Consider the following 10,782-nt stretch of genomic DNA (forward strand, 5'->3'; position numbering starts at 1 on the left):
TCTGCAGATGCTTCTCAACTTAGAAAGTGCAGTAAGACAAACTGAAAACGGGAAACTAGAAGATTCGAGGTTTTTAATGATGTCACTTATATGTTTCTAGGACAAAATCATGTAGAGATTCAGATGTGTGTTTTTAACAGTTTTTCGAATCCCAGGGTGGGATTTGGACTCCAGGGTCAAATTCTATCTAAAATACTGTGCATGCCTGTTAAACTGTTTTGCATAATAATAGGCATCAAATAAATGCCTACCACAAAATATTATTTAAAAATGATTTCTTTATTGCTGAATTAAAATGTGGATAGAGAACATAATTATTGGTTAGAGTTCAGATAAGATTACAATCAGTATCAACTAAAGCAGCAGCTCAGTGAATAACATACCGTTATTCAATCTTGTCGTGAGTGCTTCCTCACGGCTGGAGTGATTTATACAATGCTCTTCATGCTAGTGAACGTTTTGGGATTTTTAGAAAGTGTTTTATGTGTTTACACGAGGCATAAAGGCACAAAGTAGTAGGCTATGAAATATATAATACTATATACTTATAAATATTAAAGAATAGAATAGAATATATACTTTTTTGATCCCGTGAGGGAAATTCAGTTCTCTGCATTTAACCCAATTTAACCGAATTAGTGAACACACAGCACACAGTGAACACACAGTGAGGTGAATCACACAACCCAGAGCAGTGAGCTGCCTGCCCAACCAGCGGCGCTCGGGGAGCAGTGAGGGGTTAGGTGCCTTGCTCAAGGGCGCTTCAGCCGTGGTGGACTGGTCGGGGATCGAACCGGCAACCCTCCGGTTACAAGCCCGATGCGCTAACCGGTACACCACGGCTGCCCCCATTATACTATATTAGAAAATATGATCAGTTATTGCATACATTTCACAATGGCTGGGATGACGTGGAGAGGTGACTTGGAGAGGTGACTTGGAGAGGTGACTTGGAGAGGTGACATGGCTGGGATGACGTGGAGAGGTGACATGGCTGGGATGACTTGGAGAGGTGACTTGGAGAGGTGACAGGGAGAGGTGACTTGGAGAGGTGACTTGGAGAGGTGACATGGCTGGGATGACTTGGAGAGGTGACATGGTCATCGTGGTCTGTCCTGCGCTGTGGTCAGGGGGCCAGCTCCATCTCCTGTAGCAACGCTGTCCAGTTAGCGTGCTCAGGGAAGTCCACCTTAACCTGCTGCCCACTGGCATCCACAGCTGGGGGGAACACCAATCACAACATGCGTGTATTAAGGCTAACTGATTAGCATCTGAACACCAATCACATGCGTGTATTAAGGCTAACTGATTAGCATCTGAACACCAATCACATGCGTGTATTAAGGCTAACTGATTAGCATCTGAACACCAATCACATGCGTGTATTAAGGCTAACTGATTAGCATCTGAACACCAATCACAACATGCGTGTATTAAGGCTAACTGATTAGCATCTGAACACCAGTCAGATAGATCCACCTGACATCATAAAGTGTTCGGCGGCCATGTTGGGAGTATGCCAAAGAGAACGTAATGTAAACCCTATTAGAAAGTCAATTTCTGGTTTTGTATAATTTGTATAATTATTTCTTTGACCAAAAACGGTATGTTACCGTCTAATAGTCCTACACAGTTGCCATAATAGTCCAGACGAAATAAAGATGCACAGTTTTACATATTATACATTATCAAGGAGAGCAAACTTTTAAACTGACTGAGGAACAGAGATGTCCGTGGCAAAATCGAGCCTAGATTAGGCTATTAACCCTTTACAGCTTTTCCTTGAATAATTAGGCTACGTATGTATTCTATTTAATGTTAGTCATTCGTTCCCGCCTCCTCACACTATAGTTAAAATAGTACAATTACTGTTGTACACGGTTGTCCTAACCGTTCAGACAGGGGTAGCCTATATGTTTGCCAGCCAAGGAGAGCAAAAACTACTGAGTGTGCCAATATTCGAGACATTCGTGGCTTAGCCTACAATTGATGGAACCAAAACTATGATGGGCAGAAACATTTCAGTGCCCAGATTATTTCGGCTAATTTTGTGTCAGGCAGGTCAATCTTATTTTATCAACTATTAGCAGTTAGTGTTGAGCCCTCGTGTTTTCATACAGCTAGTAGCCTGTAGCTATGTTATTTAGCTTTACAACAGCAGTCACAACATAAGCACTTTAAGGTTAACTGATTAGTTTGAGGATTATTAGTGGGCTTGCTGCAAGGCAATAAGCCCTTTTCACGTGATGTCAGACGAAGCGTTGCTGGGTATCCTCCGGCATGTCCAGCCGCCAAATACTACAAAAGAAGAAGAAGAAGTATTCATGGGTTTCATCAGGTCCCTTTCCACAGGTGTATACAATCAAGCACCTTGATTATCAATGCAGACTGCATGGTGCTTGATTAATACACCTGTGGAAAGGGACCTGATGAAACCCATGAATACTTCTTCTTCTTCTTCTGTAGTATTTGGCGGCTGGACATGCCGGAGGATACCCAGCAACGCTTCGTCTGACATCACTGAATGGGGGACTGTTCAGGCGTTTACATCACTGCCCCCTGGTGAGCAAGCCCACTCTTGCAGCTCCTCCATGGAGATGCCCATTTCTAGTTTGCGACTGATCTTTTATTCTGCTACACATTATTAAGAATATTTAATGAAGGGGGCACTCTGGCGCAACAACATCAACAACAACAACAACATCAACAACAACAATACTTATTGCTGATAATAGAAACTGATTACCCATAACAATGATTAAGAAGCACATGCAGGTGAGTTCTGTTGTGAGTAAACATCAACAACAACAATACTTGATACAATGATTAAGAAGCACATGCAGGTGAGTTCTGTTGTGAGTAAACATCAACAACAACAATACTTGATACAATGATTAAGAAGCACATGCAAGTGAGTTCTGTGGTGTGTGAAGTTAAGGGGTCCTTACATTTGACCACTCCTACACTCCTGTGTGTGACTCGTGGGACGCCCCAGCCGTACTTGGGTTGGAGGACGGACGGTTTGACCCGCACTTGGTCTCCAACCCGCACGCCGGTTGGGAGAGAGGACACACTGTAGTTCGAAATATGAGGGGTACTATACCCCCCAAAGAGACAGAAATCTCAGTTTTGGGCGGGTCAGATAATTGATAGAAATAGATTAGAAACTGTAGTACACAAAATACACATTTAAAAGAGAATAAAAAAGAGACGGAAATAATAAAAGAAAAGGGCCATAATATTAAAGAAATTATAAGAAATTAAAAAGGTAGTATCACAGATTAGAAACTGTAGGAACATTTTAAAGCGATTTCAGACACCCCTATTGTGGAACGTGCCATTTTTAACCACCATAGCGGAGAAAAACTTCAACTTCTCAAGGAAGTGTCAACGTTGCATGACAAAACGCTAGGTAAATTCCTCCAGTAGGCTTAATTCGGTTTGCTGCTGACGTAAATATAAGTTGCTAGCAGACATCTAGCTTGTTGAAAATGTGTTATTTTACAACCTTCATTTATCAACGTACAGTGGGGGGACTAAGTATTTGACCCCATGCTAAAATTGACTAAAAAGAGGAACATGAAATCATCTTTTGATAATTGATCTTAATGCCTTAATTAAAAAAATGAGAAAAAATCCAACCGCTAAGGACATTAATTTTCTTTGTGATTGAAGAATGTATGGAGGGGTGGTTTAAACGGTCGTCTTTCAAATCCCCTCTCCACGCTCTAGCGCTACAACCAATCGTTGTCTTGTTTTCAAGTAGCCGGATGGGGAATTCACGCTTAACAGTCACAACTTATGGTGGCAGACCCACCTGCTCTGGTCCTGCTGTCCCCTCTGTGTGGAGTTCTGTCCAGTTCATCCCGGAAGATTTGCTCTGTGTTCTCCTTCATGGCAGACACCGACGCGATCACATCACTGAAAGAGAACTGCGGAACAAACACAATCCTGGGACAGTCTTCTGAAGTGGACTGGGACTCGTATCTCTACATGGGAGAGAGAGGGGGGGAGATCAAAATGGGATCACTTGGCTGCAAACCGAATTGCCCGTCTGGGACCAATAAAGTTATCTGAATCTGAATCTGAGATGACAGATGTTTTTATCGCCAGGTTTAGAGTGGAATAGCATTGATTAAGCATGTTTAAAGTGGAATGGCATTCATTAATGCAGGTGTAGAGAGGAACACCATTAATTAACGCAGGTGTAGAGAGGAACACCATTAATTAAGCAGGTGTAGAGAGGAACACCATTAATTAAGCAGGTGTAGAGAGGAACACCATTAATTAAGCAGGTGTAGAGAGGAACACCATTAATTAGCGCAGGTGTAGAGAGGAACACCATTAATTAGCGCAGGTGTAGAGAGGAACGCCATTAATTAAGCAGGTGTAGAGAGGAACGCCATTAATTAAGCAGGTGTAGAGAGGAACGCCATTAATTAAGCAGATGTAGAGAGGAACACCATTAATTAACGCAGGTGTAGAGAGGAACACCATTAATTAGCGCAGGTGTAGAGAGGAACACCATTAATTAAGCAGGTGTAGAGAGGAACACCATTAATTAACGCTAGCGGCGGTCATAATTAGCGCAGGTGTATAGAGAAACACCATTAATTAACGCTAGCGGCGGTCATAATTAGCGCAGGTGTAGAAAGGAACACCATTAATTAACGCTAGCGGCGGTCATAATTAGCGCAGGTGTAGAGAGGAACACCATTAATTAACGCTAGCGGCGGTCATAATTAGCACAGGTGTAGAGAGGAACACCATTAATTAACGCTAGCGGCGGTCATGATTAGCGCAGGTGTAGAGAGGAACACCATTAATTAACGCTAGCGGCGGTCATAATTAGCGCAGGTGTATAGAGGAACACCATTAATTAACGCTAGCGGCGGTCATAATTAGCGCAGGTGTAGAGAGGAACACCACTAATTAACGCTAGCGGCGGTCATGATTAGCGCAGGTGTTTTGTTACCTGGAGGAACTCCACGTGGTCGTCGATGCGGAGCAGCTGCTCCATGGCCGCCTCTCGTCTCCGCAGCTCCTCCACCTCCTGCTCCACCTGCTGCAGGAGCGCCGTGGCCCGCTCCGTCTCCGCCTCCTGCCGCGCTCGGATCAGCGCCGCCACCTCGGAGCGCTTCTTCTGCAGGAAGTCCATGAGCTCGGAGAACACCCTCTCAGCGTCCCGCAGCGCAGTCTGGGCAGAGGCCTGGAGAGGCAGCACACGGCGACTCAGCATAAAACAACACAGCACACAGCGACTCAGCATAAAACAACACGGCACACAGCGACTCAGCATAAAACGACACAGCACACAGCGACTCAGCACACAGCGACTCAGCATAAAACAACACAGCACACAGCGACTCAGCATAAAACAACACGGCACACAGCGACTCAGCATAAAACGACACAGCACACAGCGACTCAGCATAAAACAACACAGCACACAGCGACTCAGCATAAAACAACACGGCACACAGCGACTCAGCATAAAACAACACAGCACACAGCGACTCAGCATAAAACAACACAGCACACAGCGACTCAGCATAAAACAACACAGCACACAGCGACTCAGCACACAGTGATCCAGCATATAACGCATACTATAGTGTGGGCACAATGTTGAGTTTGGGCATTGAGCACCATGGTGAATGTGAGCACCATGTTGAGTGTGGGCATCATGTTGAGTGCTGCATCATGTTGAGTGTGGGCATCATGTTGAGTGTGGGCATCATGTTGAGTGCTGCATCATGTTGAGTGTGGGCATCATGTTGAGTGTACGCAGTGGGCATCATGTTGAGTGTGGGCATCATGTTGAGTGTACGCAGTGGGCATCATGTTGAGTGTGGGCATCATGTTGAGTGTACGCAGTGGGCATCATGTTGAGTGTACGCAGTGCAGTGGGCATCATGTTGAGTGTGGGCATCATGTTGAGTGTGGGCATCATGTTGAGTGTGGACATCATGTTGAGTGTGGGCATCATGTTGAGTGTACGCAGTGGGCATCATGTTGAGTGTGGGCATCATGTTGAGTGTACGCAGTGGGCATCATGTTGAGTGTACGCAGTGCAGTGGGCATCATGTTGAGTGTGGGCATCATGTTGAGTGTGGGCATCATGTTGAGTGTACGCAGTGGGCATCATGTTGAGTGTGGGCATCATGTTGAGTGTGGGCATCATGTTGAGTGTACGCAGTGGGCATCATGTTGAGTGTACGCAGTGCAGTGGGCATCATGTTGAGTGTACGCAGTGGGCATCATGTTGAGTGTGGGCACCCCGTGCAGGAGGACTCACCTTCAGAGTGTTGAGGTCCTGACTCCTGACTCACCTTCAGAGTGTTGAGGTGCCGTCTCACCTTCAGAGTGTTGAGATCCTGACTCACCTTCAGAGTGTTGAGGTGCCGTCTCACCTTCAGAGTGTTGAGGTGCCGTCTCACCTTCAGAGTGTTGAGGTCCTGACTCCTGACTCACCTTCAGAGTGTTGAGGCCCTGACTCACCTTCAGAGTGTTGAGGTCCTGACTCACCTTCAGAGTGTTGAGGTCCTGTCTCACCTTCAGAGTGTTGAGGCCCTGACTCCTGACTCACCTTCAGAGTGTTGAGGTCCTGTCTCACCTTCAGAGTGTTGAGGCCCTGACTCACCTTCAGAGTGTCGAGGTCCTGTCTCACCTTCAGAGTGTTGAGGTCCTGACTCAGGTCCCGCTGCTCCTTCTCTCTCACCAGGCGTCTCCTCTGGGCTTCCCCTTTCATCTCCAACAGCGCCCTCTGGAGGGAGGAGAGAAGAACACAGGTGGCTACAGGTACCAGACCTCCTCAACTCTCCTGGATGGAGGGAGGAGAGAAGAACACAGGTGGCTAGCCTGGGTGTACCCGTGCTGCCTTGTGCACAGTCTTATTTGTGCTGCTAGGCAGCCTGGATTCCATGGACCTGATTTTCGCCTCAGTGAAGGAACCAATCACAGAACGGGGAGGGGCAGCAAGACAATGACACACCGAAGCTTGTATTTAGGTTAAAACTAGGGCTGGGACTCGATTAAAAAAATTAATCTAATTAATTAGAGGCTTTGTAATTAATTAATCGAAATTAATCGCATTTTAATTGTATATAAATATATGACCTGAGAACAGTGAGAAGTATTTTTTTTTCACATGGATTTTTAGTATAGCCTACTATTGGATAATGACTGAATACATAGGCCTAAGCTTAAGCGACAAAAATATTGTTTATTAATAAGTCCAACAGACCAGTGCAATTTTTGCCATAAAGTGTAGCAATACCATATTTAGAAATAGTACATTTTCAGAAATTCATGTAGCCTATAGATAGGTAGACCTTCTGTAAACTATAATACTGTGATATCCTGTTAATTGTGTCACCTGTTACCTTGAGTTGAGTTCATGAAATTGTTGTGTCCCTTTAAGGGGAACTGGGGGGCGGAGTTTACGTGTGTGCGTGTGTGCTTGTATGCGGTTCTGAGTGTGAAGTTTCTTTTAGGTCTATGAAAGTTGGACATGGAATTAGGTGCGGTGGATTACTGTTATAAGCGTGAGTTGTGGCTGTAACAGCAACTCGGATGCTATTTGTTTAATAAATAAAGCTCAGAGGTTTCCCTCAAGTGTCTGGAGTATCACAATACTTTGTCCACGCTAGCAGCTAGCTGCTTTATGTTTTGCACTGAGGTGATACCTGCGGTGATACGTCCTTGTTGCATAGGTTGCACACAACCATGCTCTTATCTACGCTTCCATCCGTTCGTTTTTTGTAACAACATTTCCCATCCACGGGGCCAACCAACGCGGTCACATCAGCTTCTTTGTTCATGTTCACTGTGCTACTGTGGTTTGTTTTGTCTGAACCGAACTCATGCGCGTTACTTGGTGCTCCAGTATAATCGGTCCGTCTGAAACTCATCCAGTGAGAAACGTTCCGCGGTGCAAAAATAAATAGGCATACGATTAAAATGCGTCAATTTTTTTAATGCATTAATGTTTGTGTAATTAATTAATCGTAATTAACGCGCTAAAGTCCCGGCCCTAGTTAAAACCAAACCAGCTTTCGTTCAAATCTATACACCCATCACTACTGAAAAATGTAAGGTTCATTTATCAAACATTATTTTGAAGAATTAAAATATTCTACTTATGTCACCTGGTATAATTGAGCCTTAGATATGAAAAAATGAATGTGTGGATCTCTCATTGAGATAAGGTCTGGTGCTAGCCAGGCTAACAGGTGGCTACAGGTATCAGACATCCAGACTCTCCTGCATGGAGGAGAGAAGGCTACAGGCGTTAGTCCACCTCTGTCTGTCCCTCTTCCCTTCAAAAAACAGCAATAAGCGCTTTTCACCTTAAAGTGCACCACTGTCTTTAGAGACATGCTAAGGTGAGAAAACAGGTGGCATTCCCTCCCTGCCTAGGATATAAGCTGTAGTACTCATAAAATACTACAATTTATAATGTAATTTAATTTAATATAATGTAGGCCAATCCATTGTTTTGATATTGTTGGGGGGGGTGGGTATCCTAAGATGAGTTTTTGCAGCTTGAGATGTCTGCAAGTCTACAGTACGCACTCTCCAGTGTCAATAATGCGCGCGCACACACACACACACACACACACACACACACACACACACTGCTCAAATTCACCTGTTGCATTTGAGTTATTAATCAAGCTATGTAGATGTTTCACAAAATTGTGTCCAGTTCAATTATGTTTTTAAGTTGAGTTCCAGCAGAATGGGCAATTAAAAGGTTCGTTCACCATGTACCCTTTTACAATGTAATCACTAATCAGGCACCCAACCTTCTATTGTGTTCTACTATCATCTCTTTTCACTAGGCTATCTGTCTTGTGTTTTACAATTATTTATTTGAATTATGAATGATCAAGTTATGGTCATATATTAGGTTGGACTAAACTAAAACATTGCTTGTTTGGGTAGACAAAAAAAGACACGCAACCTGCTTCTCGGTCCTCTCTGCAGCAGCCTGTACGGTGGTGTGTCCGGCGTGTCCGTCCATCACGCACAGCAGGCAGATCAGTCGCTCGTCGGTGCGGCAGAACGCCTCCAAGATGCGCTCGTGCTGCGCGCACGTTCTGGTCTGCAGGTGCACAGTGGCAGCCACCAACCGGTGCTTCGTCAGACACGGCACGTCGCGGTGCGGCTGCAGGTGAACCTCACAGTACGAGCCCAGGCAGGTCAGGCACGACTTGACCGCTCGCCGTTTACTCCCGGTACAAAAGTCGCACTCCACATCGCCAGGTCCCGCGTAGCCCTGCGTAGTAACGGCGGCAACAGCACGGCCCGACTCGTGTCCCGTGCGCTTGAGCTTTTCGATGACCTCCGCCAACATGCCGTTCCTGCCCAGAGCGGGCCGCGGGGCGAAGGTCTGTCTGCACTGGGGGCAGCTCCAGGGGCCGGTACCCGGACAGCGGTCCCAGTAGTCGCGGATGCAGGCCAGACAGAAGCTGTGTCCGCAGGAGAGGGTGGCGGGGTCCCGCAGCAGCTCCAGACAGATGGAGCAGCTGAACTGGTCCTGGCTCACGGAGATACTGGCCTCGGTCATCGTACCACGCTCTCAATGCAGGACACCCGTGGACACACACACACAGCGAGTCACAGAGACAGCGAGAGCGAGCGAGACGGAGACAAAGAAAGAGAGAGAAAATGTAACAGAAAGAGATTGAGATTGAGGTAGCGACAAAGTTAACGTAGCCTACAGTAGTTTCGATTTACCGGATACATCTGCCGCAGGTTTCCTTCCTGGTGGACTAGTTAGTCGAAAGGTTGTAAACCTGTTTCTTCTGTTGTAGTCGAAAGGTTGTAACCTGTCCCTTAAAGCCACAGGACTCGTGCTGTTCCACAAACCAGCCTTGTACCGCAGGATTGGGTTCAAGTCCAATATGCTGTAGGCTAACCCAAACGTTTGTTATTTTGAATTGTAACGATTTCATTTTAAATGTCTGGTCCTGAAAATGGCCTTTGATCACACATGATAGTTGGGTTGTGTACTTTTCATGTAAAACTATTTTTTTTTCCTAAAACAAATATAATTTTCATTTAACTTTAACACTAAAATGTTTAATTTTGAAGTAATGCAGACTCTGAAGTTTGACACTTGGGTCAACATGCAGGTCAGTAGAAGAATTGCCGTGGGCAAAGGCACAATGTTTGTGAGATGTCATGATTTGTTTTAGAATTTGAAAGGAAACATCATTAGTGATTTTATAACTGTGGGTGTGACTGTACACTACAGTGTATATATATATATATATATATATATATATATATATATATATATATATATAGTACAGGCCAAAAGTTTGGACACACCTTCTCATTCAATGAGTTTCCTTTATTTTCATGACTATTGACATTGTAGACTCACACTGAAGGCATCAAACTATGAATTAACACATGTGGAAAACAAAAAAGTGTGAAACAACTGAAAATATGCCTTATATTCTAGTTTCTTCAAAGTAGCCACCTTTGCTCTGATTACTGCTTTGCACACACTCTGCATTCTCTGGATGAGCTTCAAGAGGTAGTCACCTGAAATGGTTTTCACTTCACATGTGTGCCCTGTCAGGTTATAAGTGTGATTTATTGCCTTATAAATGGGGTTGGGAATCAGTTGTGTTGTGCAGAAGTCAGGGGTGATACACAGCTGATAGTCCTACTGAATAGACTGTTAGAATTTGTATTATGGCAAGAAAAAAAGCAGCCAAGTAAAGAAAAACGAGTGGCCATCATTACTTTAAGAAATGAAGGCCA

The 10,782-nt window shown here is 44.8% G+C and overlaps 1 protein-coding gene across 4 annotated transcripts; it reads right to left on the reverse strand.

Moving 5' to 3' along the window:
* Positions 1-59: 59 nt before the first annotated feature.
* LOC134075236 (E3 ubiquitin-protein ligase TRIM47-like) lies at positions 60-9,808 on the reverse strand. Of its 4 annotated transcripts, none has more exons than XM_062530796.1 (6): positions 8,969-9,807; positions 6,671-6,766; positions 4,976-5,209; positions 3,818-3,989; positions 2,949-3,073; positions 60-1,218 (listed from the first exon to the last, which is right to left on the reverse strand). In XM_062530796.1, exons 1-5 carry the CDS (start codon positions 9,572-9,574, stop codon positions 2,961-2,963), a joined length of 1,221 nt encoding a protein of 406 aa, XP_062386780.1. In that variant the 5' UTR covers positions 9,575-9,807; the 3' UTR covers positions 60-1,218; positions 2,949-2,960. The 4 variants fall into 4 exon arrangements, with proteins under 4 accessions (XP_062386780.1, XP_062386779.1, XP_062386778.1 ...); XM_062530795.1 differs by having other exon boundaries at positions 2,949-3,097; positions 8,969-9,806; XM_062530794.1 differs by having other exon boundaries at positions 2,949-3,052; positions 3,817-3,989; positions 8,969-9,806.
* Between the last annotated feature and the right edge of the window lie 974 nt (positions 9,809-10,782).

Source organism: Sardina pilchardus, chromosome 2 (genome assembly GCF_963854185.1).
Source record: "Sardina pilchardus chromosome 2, fSarPil1.1, whole genome shotgun sequence".
Classification (NCBI taxonomy): Eukaryota; Metazoa; Chordata; class Actinopteri; order Clupeiformes; family Clupeidae; genus Sardina; species Sardina pilchardus.